At 39.3% G+C, this 18,335-nt stretch overlaps 1 protein-coding gene across 5 annotated transcripts in view; it reads right to left on the reverse strand.

Annotated features, from left to right (window-relative positions):
- The window catches only part of FXR1 (FMR1 autosomal homolog 1), a 37,265-nt gene that overhangs the window by 9,131 nt on the left and 9,799 nt on the right, over positions 1-18,335 (reverse strand). For 3 of the 5 annotated variants that reach the window (XM_082320048.1, XM_082320049.1, XM_082320047.1), the window contains exons 2-10: positions 18,057-18,109; positions 13,835-13,928; positions 12,474-12,545; positions 10,100-10,248; positions 9,544-9,637; positions 8,517-8,633; positions 8,252-8,422; positions 2,949-3,027; positions 311-420 (exon numbers count right to left, since the gene is read on the reverse strand). In XM_082320048.1, coding sequence (XP_082176174.1) covers positions 311-420; positions 2,949-3,027; positions 8,252-8,422; positions 8,517-8,633; positions 9,544-9,637; positions 10,100-10,248; positions 12,474-12,545; positions 13,835-13,928; positions 18,057-18,109 — 939 coding nt within the window. Of the gene's footprint in view, positions 1-310; positions 421-2,948; positions 3,028-8,251; positions 8,423-8,516; positions 8,634-9,543; positions 9,638-10,099; positions 10,249-12,473; positions 12,546-13,834; positions 13,929-14,233; positions 15,636-15,700; positions 15,808-18,056; positions 18,110-18,335 lie in introns of those variants that run through there. The other 2 variants (XM_082320050.1, XM_082320051.1) reach the window with 2 other exon arrangements.

Raw genomic sequence — 18,335 nt, forward strand, 5'->3', positions numbered from 1 at the left:
CTATCCTAGAAAACTACCCAAATCACAGACACCCTGTTTTTGTAACGTGGACATCACCACCACTGCAGGTTGGCCGCGGAAAAGGATGCAGAGGCCACACGGGCTGTATTTAGAGACTGCCTAACAATGCAGAGATCAAACAGTGATCCCATTCTGGTGCCACAGGGTAGCAGTTTAACTCATTTGAGTCATGCCTCAGAAATCCTCACTTTCTGCACGTATTCTTCTACACATCCTTTGTTAAAACATTCAGCATGACTGGTTTTGAAAATAAAAACGTAATCATAGGAAAAAAGAATCAAGTACTTACATCTTCACGGGGCAGTTTATTTTCATTATCTCCTTCAATTCTCACCCTGACGACTCCAGACTTGTCTACAATCTCCTGAATCACTTTTCCATTTTTTCCAATAACTTTTCCTTCAGAGGGCAAGAATGGTTAATTTTGCACCCGTGTGCAAAGTATTTTAATGGGTTTCTTCATATTTTAAGTTAGGTATACCATAATTATAACAACCACCTCACTCTCCTTTACCATTCACTTTGTTTCAAAGTTTTCTCTTACATCACACAGGTACAAAAAAACCCAAAGAGCCCACACTGTGCCAGAAGAAAGCGGTGAAAATTTCCAAAATTAGACTATATATATATATATATGCATAGAATGACAAGTATTGATGAAGATCACCACTACACACAAGTTTCAAATAGAACCAGACTAAGAGTAAAATTGCACAAAAGCTTTCCAAATGCCCATTTTAAATTTATTCAACCTCATTCAATCTTTCCTGACATTTTGACAGGCATATTCAATATACATTTGGTGGGAGCCTCTTAAAAAAAAGTAGTAAAAAACTACATAATTGTTTTCTGAAAATTAATTCTGCCTTTACAACAAACATGAATACTGCCCATACTTCCCATATCACCTTTAAAATATTTATTTTGAAATGATTTATGCAATCCGAACCAAAAGGTTCTTCATGTTTAAATCTCAAAAAAAAGTGACCTCTTTGCTCCCTGACTAAAAGATTTTAGCTCTTCTTTAAACTAAAGTTATGCAGAAACACTTCTTCATCCCAGCTACAGGTATCTGGCACTTAGAAACAGTTATGTTTAAATTATGAGTAAAGGAAGGTAGAACCTCTGAGAAAAGGGTGTAACAGCCAAAACTGTGTGACAGAATACTCCATAAAGAACATTCTTTACAGTAGGTATCAACATGATACAAAGTAAAGTGCAAAAAGCATTAAAAATTGTTTCCTTTCCTCAACAGTTCAAGTAGCGCAGCAGGTTATTCTTGTACCTTTTTGTTTTAAAAACCCCATGCTACAGCTAATCATTCTGTATGCCTACAATTTCATTTTGCACAGTGATCTTGTTACTACTGCTAGAATAAACCACACTCATAGGGTTAAACGTTTTTCTATGGATAATGGTTAGCCAGTGTTTGGGGAAAAGTCCTCAGTCCCAAGGAGCTTCAGTAGCTGAAATGGGCAATTCAGTAGATGGCACTCTTCTCTCTTGGTACAGAAAGAAATGCACTGGGCATAGCGCGGTATTTTCAATTTGAGTCATTAATGATCACTACACTTCTTTTAACTCGGGTGCCTTCATAAAGCGTAGCTAAATATGTGTCTGCTTATGTATACCACCAGAAGTGATTCGGGCGAGATGTCTGCCTTCGTCATAAACTGGTATTGTAGTTGTTTAAAAGTAGCATTTTAAGTTCAATGCATCACTATGACTAGTGCCATGATTCCTATATGGGTATATTCCCATTAGGCAGAATGCTGTCCAAAACCCCCAAACACCTCAATTTATACAACATTAGATTTAGCGAAGTTCCTTGGTTCAACTAGGTTTGCTGAATGAGATTACAGAAAAAAAAAATGTGTTTGTGTACAAACTAACAATTCATTTGCTGAATGTTAAAACAAGCTTTAAGATTTGGTAGATGAGAGAGTCATCAAGTTGCATCAGATATATCATTTGCAGAGGTTCTATTAAAAAAAAAAAAAAAAAGGGCAACAGTACACTGCACCTTAACTTGCTCAAGTTATAAAACCTTGGAAATCTAGTTTTTAGGAGTTTTCACATGAATTATTTAAATTATGTAGTCTACAATATGCAAGCTCTAAGCCCAGAACTATAGGAGGTTAAAGCCCAGCTTTTGAACTCTGCTTTGGATAATCCGAACCGCTGTGAATCAGGAACACCCCCTCCACGTCTGCACTGCCCGGGAGCTGGCGGTGCAGCGCAGGAGGCTGCCCGGCTGGGAGCACAAGCAGCAGGCCAAGAGGAGCACAACGAGGGAAACGGAGAAGTACCCTGCGAAGGTGGACCGGGGCACCAGAGATTAACCCACCTTTAGGCAGCTTATGAGACAGGAGCTACCATACTACGCGTTTACAAGTTTTGGGAAGCCACACCTTCATAAAACGGAAACATGGAGAAAGGCCCATTTCTCGACTGGGGACGAGACTGGCAAGCCCTGCTGATTTACACACCGGCTCGACCCACCCAACCACCACCTCTACCAAATCCAAACCCAGGAGGGAACAATAACAGGAGAATCGTCCTGCGTCATTCTTGCAACTCAACTCTAGTCCTTCCGTATTAAATTCTGGAATTTAGTTTCAGCGCTTCTAAGCAGTCAATTTAGCAAATCATTTTTTTACTAGAATCTGAACTTCAAATATTACCATTAGATTGTACAAGTCTGTAATCAAACCATTTTAAGTGTTAAAATCCCAACAAAGTATTATTCAACAATAATATATGTAATTTCTTAGTAATTCCCTGATGCATATAGTTTTAAAAGATTAATCACTTTCTATTTAAATGGAGAAATCAAATATTGTACTGGCATCTAAATCTTCTTTGCAGAGTCGTGCTGATTACGCTCCCTTTCCCCCAAGTTTTCAAGTTTTAGCAGTAGTACATACCAACAAGATTTCTGGGAACTTGAATAAAATCCTCCACAAATTCCAAGTAACTTCTAGCCTTTCTTACTGCATCAGCAGTCTGGAAATGAATTAAAAAAAAAAAAAAAAAAGAGTTTAATTGTGAATACAGTATGTTAAAAATAAAACCTTGTAGCAACAGCTGCAAGTCTTCCAAACATCAAACCCATTTTCCAAGAGAGGAATAGAGACAAGATTAATCTAGTTTTGAACTAAACGTTAAAGATATAATTGAGTAAAATGCCCAGAAACAAAATTCAGTAGCAAAGCAAGTATGAGTAATGAAATAAAATAGCATGGAAAAAGTTGTTTTAAGACACTTTAAAATATTATCTGCAACTTATCACGAGTAAACCCCAGACATAAAATATCTTACAGATATATCTTGAAGCAGTTTCTGGTAGACATTAATTGGGAAAAACAGCTAATTATATTCTTTTTCTCCAAAGATCAAGAAAATTTTCAAATCTAGAATCCATTTATAATAAAAAAAAAAATCAACATAATTATCACAAAGATTCTGCACTGAAAAGAAATACATTTGTAAAAGGTCTTACCAGCATTCACAGAAACTTCAGCTTACACGAATAGTATGCTAAAAGAAACTTTGGACCGTGTATCTCACTTCACCTGACTTTGCAGTGAATGAGTAGTTATATGGCTATGATTAGATGGGCAAACCATAAAACTATAGTTTAACCTCTGCATTTTCCTCTAAACTAAGCATCCAGTTTTTCTCCACAGAAACTGTGCTACCATCAATATTGTCAGCAATATAAATTTGATTTTGCAATTTTTAACGTCATTTTTAACATGTAATACATTATTACATTTCCCAGAGGGCCACACGTGGAAAAAATGGGGAACGAATGAGAAAATGAATTTGAGACTCATTTATCTCGTGACAGTATCTAAGGATTATGCCACCTGACAAAGGTCAGCATGCCCAGGGTTGAAGGGCAGCCCCTCCACAGAACTTCACAGGCGCACTGTAAGCAATGACTGGCTTTACCACCTTTTCCATAAGAAAGGTGTACCGATTTTCAGAACAGCCTAAATAACACAGCCATTAGCAGTTCTCTCCTCTATGAAGTTTCTGTTCTCCTGCTCAGTATTCAAGAGAACGGAGAGAAAGCAATAAAAGCAGTCACAGAACCTCTGTTGTAACGGATAGATCCATTTTGCACCCAAGTCTTAACACCAAGTACTGTTTGCAAATGCACGTTAAACCCTGGCGAATAAACGCTGCCGAAACGGCGAGCGCGGCTACCGGGGCTGCCCGCCACGCCACCCGCTGTGCCGTCAGGAAGGGGACCCGCCGGGAACGGCTGGGAGGCTGCGGTCGGAGCACAGAGCTCCGCAGGAGGACCGGGCAGCGGTCGGGCAAATCCTCAGTTCTCTGGTGATTCCCAAAGGAGCAACAGCACTGCGGGCAGGTACAGGAGCGTACGGACACAGCACACCAAGCCTGTTCGGAACTGGCTACAGGTAGGAAGTTTTCCGTTTTCTCCACAAAAATTCTTCTACTTCTGTCTCTCTCCTATCTTAAGCTTGACAGGGAACTAAGCCTGACTAATGAGCACCTTCAGACAAACTCCCTCCTGCAACTGCGGGCAAACTACACTAGCGCAACCTGACCTCTACAGCCATCGCTCCAGTGGTGCGCCGCACTAAGGGATCCGTCCTAATCCCATCACCTCTACGTTGTAAGTCATGTTACAGCCAAGGCACTCCCCTTCCACAATGCTGGTTTCTGGCCACAGCTCATCTACCGTGTTTTCCAGGAGAGGACAGTGTCATTGGTTAGCGGGAAGAACCCCTATAAATGCTCTCTTATAGCTTTATTATTAAATGACCAATTAATTGACAGTTAATTGAGGTTATGCAGATGCTGAAACAAGAAACAAAGCTTCATATTAGCAACAGCAAAGGTGCAGAATTAAGGAAAAAGTATCAGCATCTAGTCAGTAATGACGGCTTTTGAGTGCACTTTCCATTTTACACCAATGCCTCAGCCCTTTTGTCTGTCGTTTTTTAGGCAACACATGAAATAAGAGTACCACCAACTCCTGCGTCTTTCAATCAAATCAGGGAAGTCCTAGAAGGACAAAAAACTTATAAACCTCTACTGCTGGCAGAGGTCAAAATGATAGCAAGAGAAACAGGGGCGAATTGGATTTCAAGATAATGAAAGCAGCAATAAAGCATGGAAAACAGATGAACAGCAAGTCGGAGAGCAGAGGCAACGCTGCGTGCTCAAAGCAACTGCTAAAATGCTACAAACTTCAACACACATTGGCAATTTTTCACCTCCAATGAACTCTACAAATAGGACACAACTAGCTGAAGCGTCCACCACGTCCTGCCTCAGAGGTACATTTAGCAATTCCTCCCACATGAAGATGAAGGAGCAGTGAGCGCTTTCACGGAAGCGGAGTCAGGATGAGAGGAGCAGCTCCCGTAACTGGAGTTCCCCAGCGCACCCCTGCGCTTTGCCACAAGCGCTCAGGATTTCTGTGCAAGTGCAACCTGTACGACTCACTGCCACCCCAACGTGAGACAGCATATAAACCTGATTTGGGCCATGCAGTCTCACTTCCTCGCAGTCAATAATTCAGAAAAGAAAAATAATTTCTCTCTCTAAAAATCAGTGTGCACGCGGACTAAAGACATCAAACAATCCCAGTTACTAGTAACTACCTTTCTAACTTTGAATGACAGTCTACACATCCATTCATGCTTTGGTTACTCCACGTAGTAGCCCGTACAATCAAGACACGTCCAGGTCACCTGAAAAGTCTTTAACAGAAAGATCAAACGCAGGTTTTTTTTCTAAACTCAGCATTATACCTTTTGCAGCTTGATCATTCTAAATGAGTGCGTCAAACAAGGACCGTATGGCTGCAGATTTTAGGGAAAACGTTTCGTAACACAGTCACTACCGTAGCTCTAGTGGCCACGTGCGGGTGGAGCGCGCTCCTGTTACAAATGGTGGATCTGTCTCAGGACTCTCACACCAGTTTCTGAGACAAGGTTTTGAAAGTCCCTCCAAAGCACCGGTAGCTCTTTTAGACCTTCCCTAATGGAAAAAAAAAAACAACAAAGCTACCTCTGGGAATCATTTGAAAAGCCTTATCTCAGGCAGATAAAGACAAAGCCCTCCTAAGTCATGGCAGGGAATAATGCTTTTTCCATTGTGATACAAGCCTTTTTTCAAGAAATGAAATAAAAGGCATATTAGTCTCCTAGTTTAAATGGAACTGAGCTCATGAAAGCTCCAAAGGGAAAATGGGTTTTCTGGTTTTCTCCAAAGGAAAAACAAGAAGTAACAGTCTACTGAAAAAGCTGGGACAGATAGGATCTTGCTATCCTTCTATCCAAAGGAACAGTTATCATACAGTTAAGTACCTTTAAAAAATGGTATAATAGGGAAGAACCTCAAGTGTTAAGAATTGCACAAAAACTGAATGCAATTCAATTTTGCCAGTAATGAAGGTTTAAGAGAAGATTTTCTGTTTCTGATAAGGCTCTCCCTCCTGGGGAAGCACAAGATTTCAAAAGTAGGGTTAGCCACTCACTGTCCAAGCTCTGAACTTCACCGTACTGTGGTCTCCGTAACAGGTATCACAAGCAGCAGCTCAGGCAGAAGGGAAAGGGCCTTGGAATCAAAGTGGTCTTAACCAGACAAGGAAAAAGCATGAACAGCATCCCATACAGTTTAGCTTCCTTCTAATCATATAGCTTTCCAATAATCTTTGAAATTTATCTCCTTGTTCCTCAAAGGTTCTGGCCCTGAACAACACTGAACTTATTTGTATGCAAAACGTTACCTATGGGAGACCCTCAGACCCTGACTACAATGTCAAGGACGCTGGATCACTCCTCCCACACATCTCATAGCCTAAAGTTGTCTGCCCATGCATCAGCCATTAGGGCCTGCCTGCTTGCCAACTTCAGCTGAAAAAAGGCAAAAAGCAGACAAGTATACCTAGATGCCGAAACCCTCGTCACGTGGAATATTGAGGTTGCCCGGCTTTTTTAGAAGCAGCTATCACTTCTAGGAAGGACGTGGCTGGATGTGTCCGAAGGCATTTTTATTTAGGGGGCATCTGGTATCCATAATCATTGCTGTGCACTACTATAAGAGGCTGGTGACAGTCATAACCTTTCCACAAGTTTCAGCATCCCATCATTCACATTGAACAAATCAAAACTGGAACACACTAGACATTCTACTGCATTTAAACTTGTCCGATTCTTCTTCACGAACTGTGAGACGTGATTTACTGGTAATACTAGGTCAAAGAAGGATCTGTTGCCACCCTGATACCCTGGAAGTGTTTTAAGGTTTCTAAAACAAGGACACAGAACTTCAGAGATGCTGAAGACTACAGAAGTTTCTCCTCTCCTCAGCAACATCAACTTCATCTGACCCTTGGATGACAACCAGGTTCTACTCCCGACATGCATGGAACATAATTCACAACCACAGACTCCTGAAACAGTAGATAACCGAGGACTTCTGAAAGTGTTAACACCAAAAACTCAGGTGTTAGTGGTACCTGTAGAGTTGGCAACATGGGATAAAAACCCTCAAGAAATGTTCTGACAGAGCCCTGGTGACAGTGGCATGTTTGTCACTACGCTTCTGCCTCCTGAATGGATCAGTTTTGGTCCAAAGACCAGCTACATTTCAAGGCACTTGTGAGATTTAAAGCACATCAGTGAAAGAGCCACACAAATGGAATTAACTTGGAGCAAACCAGCATTATGTTGCCAAAGCCAGCATTAAATTGCCAAAATAGAAGGGTTAGAAGCAGCAGATATATGCTTTAACACATTTGGCTAGGTCAGAGGAGCAGACACCACACAGCAAAACACATGTGAACTAGAAACGGGGGAAAGGGAGAACCAACAAGAACAGCATATACAGTCTGATGGGAAAAAAAAAAAATAAAAAAATCTGTGATCAAGTAAAATACCAGCAAATGATACTTCTCTCAGGTTGACAGAGATGTACAGTGCAGTTACAGAATCTGTGCATCAGCACATGGAACGACTAGGACAGAACACATCTTATGGAGGTCACCACTGCAATGAAGGCTTGTATTTCGAATGCATGTCGGCCAAGCCGCCACGGTGTGAGCACGCATACAGACACCCGGAGGACTACTCAGCTACTTCCAGTTCTTAGTTCTGGGTACAGCTCTCGCCACTCTAAAATACATCTAAAAGCAGGTATCAAGCAAAATGCTCATCAGATTCATACAAAGTTTCCCCCTTACCTCTCCATAGATTCTGAAAGTACCAGTATCCTCCTCAAGTTCAATGGCAGTAACTCCTGGAACCTTTCTGGCTTGTTGTATGTTACTCCCATGCGTTCCTATAGCAAGTCCCATTAAATCCTCTCTGACTACAAATTCCTCATGAAATGCTGCAGCAAGCTGCTTCGTGCACTGAAGGGAAAACAAAATAAGACTCATCCACATGCACTCAATGTACCGTTATGTGCTCAGTTTCAAGCAACAAGAATTACAAGCTATGGCTTACTTCTAAGTGTTTTGTAGCTTCTTCATTTCTTGACATAAGCATAAGTTTGGTACGAATGCTGCGCAAATGCATGTCACTCAGTATATTCACTCTCTTCACTGTTGCTTCACTGGCAGACTATAGAAGAGAAAGAACATGAAGTTTCATTTTGTAAGCAAATCCACATTTAAAGGATAAAACAGGAACCTATTTAAACTAAATCATAAACACGATCTAAATTTCCAGCGCCCTACACGGACATTATTCCTCCTCAAAACAAAGCATGAGAAATTCAGCACCACCTCTGCAAACCAACAATTTTCTGTTCTCACTCACAGCATATTTTGCACTGAAGATTTTGCTGCTGGATATACACAGTAACTCTTTCCCCTTGATGTTCCCCAGACAAACAAATTAAATATCACTCTACCATATACACACTTGTCACTCACCGTCTGAATGGCAGAGCTAAGGAAGGAAGCAAGGAAAACAGAATTCTGGAGAGTGAGGTTTCAAGTGGATAATATTAAGTAAACAGAACTGTGAAGAGAAACTAATGCTGGGAACAGTCTATGTCATAAAACTGTCACAGAAAACTAAGAGAACAATTCCTTAATGGCTACGCTGAACTGGTGCAGTTCTTCATGTGGAAACCCAGCTGTAAGTCAAACTGCAGAGTGTCATACAGTATGGGGGAAATCTCCCGCTCCAGAGCAGAGTAAGCTAGAGCCAGCTTTGAGCCATCTGCACGTATCAGTGAGATGGCACTCCGTTGTGCATCACAAAAATCATAAAAACAATGAGACTGAAAGCTGCTCCTAAATTTAGGCTGTATGCAGTGCGGTACTTGTAGCCCCTCCAAAAGGCCTACCCCCAAAGATTAAATTTAAGAACATCTATTTACATGGAATCTCTCACAATTTACATAGCTTGACAAATTAAAACAGTCTTCCATACAAATGTACAGTGGCTATATATATGGCTACACACTTTCCATAAATAACATACTGAAAATTCATGCAACATTTACACAGAAATAATTACTTACCAGTATTATTAGTTGAGCAGTTTCAGCATGATAAAAAATTCGACATGCTCCCACAGCTTTCTTGAAATCTTTATGTGCATTTTCATTAGCACACCTAAGGAGACAAAATGGTTGCTTTTTGAACATGCTGCATCAAAACAGAACTTGTAATATCATGATCAGAACCAAGAACGTTTCAGAGTAGTTTACGGCAAAGACTGCTCAGGAACTGGAAAATTCCCGTTCCCCTTAATACGGTTCCAGAGCTTATTTCGCTGTGGACTGCATGCCATCATGGTTACTTGGCAAGTCTCAGTACCAGAGGCCCACTGTGAGTGCATCCCCTGTACAAGCCTAAAGCAAGACCTGAAGCCCCCATCTCAGAACTTGTTTTTTGTCCCCACCCCAAAAGCTCAGCAGGGATCCCCATCAGTAGTTTCTTAACCAGCTACTGCAGCCATACCCACCCTTAAGGTTCTTCACGGACCTGTAAAATGGCCTCTAAGATACAAGCCAAGGGTTTTTTCCCCCCCTCAAATACAGTAAATGCCTTATTAAAGTACACAGAGCTACTCACGCATCTCTCAGATCTTCAGGAACATCCACTGTGCACTTGAAGAAGGTGTTCTTTTTGACAGTTTTGTTTTGATTCACAGGTCGGAGTCGTTCATAAGTGACAATTTCATTGTAAGTGGCATCACAAGCAGCATATTCAATGACATAAAACTATGGAAGAATTTTTTTTTTTTAAATGGTAACTTCAGTAAGGAACAACAAATACATAGTAACATTCCAGCATCACCAAGTAAGTACGAAATATGAACACATAGACCAAAACATAAACCTGAGTTGTTATAATGCTACACAAACGAGCCTGGACATATTTGAGTACCCATCTGATACCTCGGTGAAGTCAGGGCACCATATCAGCATAATTTCAGTCCCCCACAAAAGCATCTTTGGCTGATTTTTCTCATGCCCATCCCTCTTCAAATACCTACTTTAGTCCAGTTCAAGTTCCAAAATTCAAAATGTTTACTGGAGTTCTAATTCTAAAAAATACCTAATAGAGAAGCAAGCCTAATTCATTCTTCACAGAAATATCTGCTCTGCAATAGTTAAAAAAAAAAAAAGGCAAGTCCACTGATTCAATGGGCAAACTACCTCTGAATCATGCAAGATCAAAAGGAAAATAAAAATGCAATCTTTTTGATACACACTACCTCAAACTTAGGAAGGCAAGAGAACTAAGAAGATTTAACAGCTACCAATAATCTACTCCTACACTTCCAGCCAACACATGCAAGTATCAAGAAGCTTGTGTGCACAGCACCCCCCAAGCCTGGCTCTGCGTGAGGGATGCAGCCTGCTCCTATCCTCCCTTCCACCTGCATGCAATTTAGGAATGCAGCAGTACTTTCTCCTCTTCCTCCCTCAAGACTGGTATCTGTTTTTGCCAACACACAAAATTTACACAACTATCAGGAGAAAGCAAATCACTAAGGTCATGACATACTTTTCCACATGCTATTTTCCAATTTCAAGTTTTAAGTTTAGCTCAGGTATCATCCTAATCATATAAAGCTGCTTTGAAACATATCACAAAACAAGTTAAAGTAATAATAATGAAAAATAAACAGACAACTAAATTTAAGAGAACTACCACTATATGCTTCAAAAAAAATTAACTCCTTGCTAAAGACAAATCTGATTATCAAGACAATCACAAAGCTAGCTGTCATTAGATACATGGATTGTTGCGAATTTCACGCTTTGAGGAAAAGTTCTCAATATAGAACCATGTTAAAGACTGTACAAAGAAGCCAAAATTGAATTGTGAGGGTTTTTGGGGGGGACAATTCCATAAAATAACTAATTTGACAATGCTGTATAAAGACACCAGCCACCCGAGGATGAAAATTTTTTTTTTTTCCCCATCAAAAATACTAGAAAATTAAGAACTGGATAAAACTGAAATTAAATTCAGAATGAGAAATTTTTCTTTTACGACTTTTTTTTTTTTTTAAATAAGCAGCATAGCAAGGTAATGGAGAGTAAAATTCCAAATTTCTGTGACATATAAGAGAAGCAGATCAGCCCCAAATGTCAAACTATCATTTAGATCAGCTTGTCTCCTTTTCGCTCATTTTCTTAACAAGCTGTTCATCCCCAAGGACGAAGACACAGAATCTTCCTTTGATAACTGCTTACCACCACCTTGCCCTTACAGAGCTCAACAGCAGTTACTACGTGTTGACAGTTTTTAAACAACAAACAAAAAATTGGACATTTTTTTTTCTCAACCCTGTTTCCTTTGGTTTTAGGAATCTAACACAGTAGAAGCATCAAAACACAGGACCCTTCCTATTACGGAGTTAAATTCTCTTGCTGTCATCTCACAAAATAAAGCTTTAATGACACTATATCTGACACTGCCACAGCTCTATACACTTAAGTGTCTGAATCTGCAAGTTACTTGGCAGCTGCAACTCTAACGGTCAACGGTAAAATACAAACTTGACATACGTAAAAGCAAACCAACCAGTGTCTTTCCACTGCACCCACAGCACCACACATCGATAGCTACAGCATGCTTCATCTATGGAGCTTAAACAGACTTTAACCCCAGGTGAAGCGTACTGCTTTACTTCATTTTTAGCACCAAGTTTGATTCACAAAGTAGGTTTGTTAGAAGTCCTGTTCTTATGCATGCACACAGTCCTCCAAGCATTAAACTACTACTAATGGAAGTGACTTGCTCAGCTATACAAACGCAACCCTCAGCTGTGCAATGCAGCGTGGGTCATTCCAAAGTGATCTCAATTTATAATCTGTTTTGTCATGTTTTGTATTTGTAGTACTTTATTCATAGCCTTTCCATCACAAAGACCTTTCATATTTACTGTATTTAACATAATAGCATGAAATCAGTAGGTTTTAAAACAATTTACCTCTCCTTTCATCATTCGAACTTTTGCCAGCCACCAGCCACAAGGTTCTTGGTCATTTGCTCGAGAATAAACCTGAAAATGAAATTAGCAAGAAATATTGAAAGCACATACAGACCTAATTCACTTGCCTACATGTATAATGAAGAAAGAATATCCCAACTTTTCTAATTTTCATTAAAATGGAACAGTATTCTACACAAAAGTAGTTTTTGTATAAATTATCCAGGCACGTGCTTCTTGCACAAGTTTTCATTATTTTGCACTACAAGGATTGTGAACAGATTTCCTTTGCGTACGTTACTGACAATTCAACAGAAATTTCTAAAGGAAGATAAAACCTTGGCTCAACGCTTATTCAGGGGCAATTCCTCACTAAATTCAAACACTGTCTTCACACTGGAAGCTCACACATAGAAGTAACTCCACAATTAAGATTTTTGTTTTGTCCTTGGCTTACTTGATACACCTAAGACTACTGAAATGAACCAAGTCATCGCAGGACTACATATTCCATATTTAACAAAAGCTACCTAGTTAATGCAGGATCAGATACAGAACAGATGACTTCTGAAACTTTCATTTTCATCATCTTCTGTTAGTTTCATTTACTCCTTCTACACTTCTGACAGGCTGACGTCATTTGCATGCAGACTAAGCAAGAAATTTTGCAATAGCAAGGAGGTAGAAAATAATCCTTTACATTTAACTTCTAACAAAGCCAACAAATAGCATGCATTTCAAATAAAATAACAAAATCCAAGCACCTATACTACATTGTTTCTTAGATTACTAGCCCAAAACTATAAAGGTATCCCCAAGAAACTCATTACTTTGATTTTAAGGACAAGTAAAGTAAAAACCAGAAGTTAAACTAATTACTGAATTACTAAAGATACTACAATGAGCTGGGAACAGAACATGTACCTTTTAATTTCCCGGTTTAATTCAGCATTTCTAATTAACACTGTTTCTCTGTAAAACAGTGTAATTCACACAATTTCCCACCAGATTGTACCAGATATTTCATCTGGGTTAAAACTCCTGTTATTGGAAAAGCTTTATTAAATCTTCACATCAAAACATTTCCAACAGTTCCATTCCAGATCAAAAATGAAAATTACCTAGTTTCGTTTTTAATTCTGAAACATTCTCAGCTATTTTAAGTTTTAGACTTTGAGAAAGTTCCACTGGTAGTTCTGTGAAAAAACTGCAACGTCACTTTCAGTTTCAGCCCAATAAGTCCACTCCTGGAGACAAGCTCCATTTTAAATCTTCACTTTGGTAATGTACTTACAATCATCATCACCGCCTCGAACAGACAATCAGTTACATATCAGGACAGTTCATTAGGATAAACTTACCTCCACTTCATCTCCTTCACCAATTTCTTTCTTGATATCAGGGGGTGGTGGTAACCTGACTTCATTAAAGGGTACCTGGCGCTCCGGCTGCCAACTGAAAGTTGAAGAGACATTACACATTATTTCCAGAATTTTCCTGTGGTTTTCTTAATTTTATTTTTAGAACTCTGAGTTTAGTTAAAACTCACTCTTTCCCTATAATCAACCCTGTTTCTTCCTTGCTAGAAAGCAAACCTCATAAGCAAAGGAACAAAATAATCCTGTCAAGACAAAAACAATATCTGGAAAGATATTAATGACGAAACAACTTTTAAATTAACCGAAAAATTTAACTTGACTGGGTTCACTACATGGCATCCATAAAACCCCAGTGAAAAGATTAGTAGATGAGGTACTTACATTTCTACTGTTCAGGTCATAAAGCCTTTATACAGCTGTAAGCTTATCCTTGCAGTCCAACATGGGGTTCATTCATTTCTTCACCTCATACTTAACATTTCAACTGCTTACCATCCATGTTTTAAGTATTCCAGGAAAATTTGACTCTGATCATTAACAAAACTTTACATTTCTACCTACAAACTTACTAACACTTCCCAGCAAGTGTCTGGCAAACAGATCCAGTTCATAACGTACCTTTCTATCTGCTTATCAATACCAATTATTCCTAAGGCTATTTATTTTACCGCAGCTGGCTCTACATAGCATTTTACTTGTAGAAGTGTATATTTTAGGTGCATTTAACAAAGACTACTAGAGCAATTCACATCCTCTGTATTCTGAAATTCCTTTTCCTTCTGCTCTGTGAATGTCACAGAATACCATCGGCTGTTCCTCACTCTTTTAGTCAGAAACCCAACTGAAGACTCTGCATAGGTCGAAATAAAATCAGGGGGAAAAACACCCCGAAAAACCCTTATTAACTTAGAATATCCGAGGGACTTTGGAATGCTTTGACAGATATTGTCAAAGTCCATCATTTATGCCCATCTTAATCCAAGTTCACACAGGATCCAGAACCACCTTGTAACGGTAAGGATTACTGCAAGCAGTTTGTTTTGCTTACTTCTAACACGTGCAGACAGAGCAGCCTAAGCCAGTGGAACAAGTCTCAGCGTTAAGAGCAAACTTTCTGCAGGATGGATACATTTAGATGCTTTCTCTGTAAAGACAGCTTACGCTCAAGTACCTCCCATAACAAAGATGCAAGGTATCCCCATAGTTTTGCTCTAGCCATTATTATACACTTCATTTTTCTTTTAACTATAGTGGAACTTTGAAAAATAAGAAAAACCCATGAAGATTATGGATAGCTTTTGTTGAAGTTGGAAGGTATTTTTGCCATAAAATGTTATTTAAATCTCATTCTATTTCTGAGAAACGGTGAAGGGGGCTGGCAAAAGTCACTTGCAATTCAGTTGCCCTTGTTGCAACTATAATGGTCACTGAACTCAGGGTTGGGTTTTTCCTTCCCCTCCCCGCCTTTGTGAAGTTATTACTCTCACAGATGCCAAGGCAAATAGTAAGGCTTGAGGACAAAATGCATTCCCTCAATTACAGGGTATATAAAACTTCAGTTCAGAAACAGCATCAGCATAATAATCGTAACTGAACAACAGGATCAGAAATACTGCAAACTCAAATGAGCTGCTTAAAGTTCTCTTGAGAATTTCAACTGTGCCTTGTAGTTAAAGAATCTAGCAAGGGGGAGCTTACTGAAAGTTATAAACTGCCCGGAACGAGATGCTATGATTGAAAAGACCTTGTACCTTCAATAAAATCCCCTTGAAGTTGCAGTAGGCTAATTTTGGTTCCATCCCTAATCATCTAAAGGAACTAGAAGCAGATGGGCCAATGATGACTTACCCCTATCAGCTGCAAGATGTTTTGGTATTTTTAAATAAAACAGAGGAAAAGTGCACAGAAGGCTCAGTTCTCAGAATATGAGGAGTCAAAGTTTTGATGGCAAAAAGTCCAAAACTGGAGCATCTCACTGGTGAAATGCAAAACAAGATGTTTTAAGAAATTATTTGTAACTGGCTACAAATGATCTACTAAGAGGATCTGACAGAACTGACACCTAATAGTCAGAAGGATTATCCCAAATATGAGACACAAATTACAAAAAAATGGAGATGCTTACTTCTTACAACGCAGAAGTCTTTCTTTCAATACGACTGCTTCAAACTCTAACGGGCCTATATGAAATTGCACCTCAAGATGCAATTTTCTGTCTTATACAGTAATAAAAGTTTCTAGTTCTTGAAGCTTTGTGTTCATTCTCTACCTCCTTACCTCCAAAAAGTGTCTCTTAAAAGAATCAAGGATACGTGCCCAGAGATTAATTATCACTATGGCCACAAAACAACCATTAGCAGCCTGCGCTAGTACACCAACTTTGGGAACCTTACAACAGCTGTAGATAAAGACTGGTTAACAATAGCAGAAAATGCAAACTGACAATTTAGACTGCCTTTAGCAGAGATGTGTTTACTTCGTTAGTGCTAATCACTATCACAACAGAATGATGCATTCAGGACACGACACTTGCCAACTTTGGTTCTACTAAAGCCCTCATGAATTTAACTCAGTAAAAAGGGTAATAATTTATCAGATTTACATCACAGGATAATTTGACTAGAACTGTATACACACTTCCTGCTCAGACCTATTTTTGGTCAACAAAACACTCGACATATGTTGTAGCCCATCCTTTTTGGAACATGGCTGCTGCCAGACGTTCTGTAAAGGACGTGGATGACACGGATACTAAACACTAGAAATGTGTTTGCCAACAATTAGACCCCTGCTGTGAACCACAGCACTTCCTTGAGCTTACTTGGTTTCTGATGTGAAAGTATATGCTTTGAAGGCAAAGAGCCTCCTACCTTAAAGAAAAGTAATATGGATGTTGAATATGAAACCTGAAGATCTGTCACATCTCCTCAGACCATGGACAGGATGAAGGACTCAATTTGTTTTTTCTGTTTGTTGGGTTTTGGGGTGGGGGTATGAAAACCCAGGAGACAGCAACAACTTCCATAACCACTGCAGTTAAGTGTTAATATAAATTAGGGTTGCCACCTCATCTTCTAACTAATTTTCATAAAAGAAGGGCTAGAAAACACAGTTTAGAAAGAAACAAAGACTGGACTTTGCAGGGTAAACCCTAGGATTACTTCTTCCCCCGCCTCCCCCAAGGGTTTATTTTTATACATGTGCATATGTGTACAGACACATACACACACGTATGTATACACATACGAACCCTAGGATTCAGGATAACAAAATACTGTTTATAAACACACACTTCCACACTCCCTAGTATTACCTCTATTACCCAGCAATCTTTCTTGGAGAAAGGCTCAAAGACTAATCTACAGGTTGGTGCTGGCAGTTTATTAACAATTTCCACATCAAAAGCTGACACGTTTTAGGATCTCCACCTAGCAACTGGAAGGGAAACAGCAAAGAGGATGTAGCTCCCAGAATATCTTAAATTAGCCCTGGCATCTCCCCGGTAACCCAGCGTTATCAGTCTGAGCACTGAACAACAGGTATTCATCTGTAGTCTACCGTCCCATGGATTATCTTCAACTTGCCACTATAAGTCCCTAGTAGCACTGCTGTGTTTATATACGAAATGAAGAGGGCCTCATGGATAGTTCTTTCTCCAGATTTGCTTACAGATTTGCACTCTTTTCTGCTAAAAAAAAAAAATTGGGTCTTCAGACTGGATATGTATGTATATTTGTTTTCTTAATAGTTAAAAAGAAAAATCAATCACCGTCAGGATATTTCTACTACCTATTTCCCTCTGGTTGAGAGGACTGATCAGCATTCCTCAGACTAGACATACAGAGAATTGTTTATTTAATAGAAGTATTGTAGTATTTTCCATCTTTTTTATGCTTTACTATAAGAGTATCAGGCCTCTGCCACTGGTGATTATTTTAATTAAATTCGTCCATCACATCTATGGGCATCACTAAAGATACCAAGAAAAAAAGGACTGTCTAACTGATGAGCTGAATTCTGACACAGCAATTCAAGAAAGTAATTCATGGAGACTATGAACAGAATAGGGAGCCTGTACTTCTAGAACTATACCATTCTGATGAAATCTACTTCCTCTTAATGCCAAAATAACCAAACAAAACCCACCAAAACCAAAATAACAACATAATACTCAAATGATTTTTTTTTTTAATAAAATACTTACTTGTTTTCAAATACAACTGTGAGTGAGTCCTCATGAACATCTTTGATAAATCCCTGAAACAAAAACATTTTCATTGTAAGAATGCATATGAAATCAAAACAAGGCAGCAATTTCAACGCAGCCTGAAACTACGCCAAACAGCAGACCACGGCTAATACTGCGGTCCCAATTTAGGGAAGTCCCACAACATGATCCCACTGTTAGCATGAGGTTGCCGATATTCTTAGTTGGCTATTCTAAGAAATACGTTGCACGTGGACTGTTTCAAATGACTGCTCA

Source organism: Platalea leucorodia (genome assembly GCF_965183815.1).
Source record: "Platalea leucorodia genome assembly, chromosome: 8".
NCBI lineage: Eukaryota > Metazoa > Chordata > Aves > Pelecaniformes > Threskiornithidae > Platalea > Platalea leucorodia.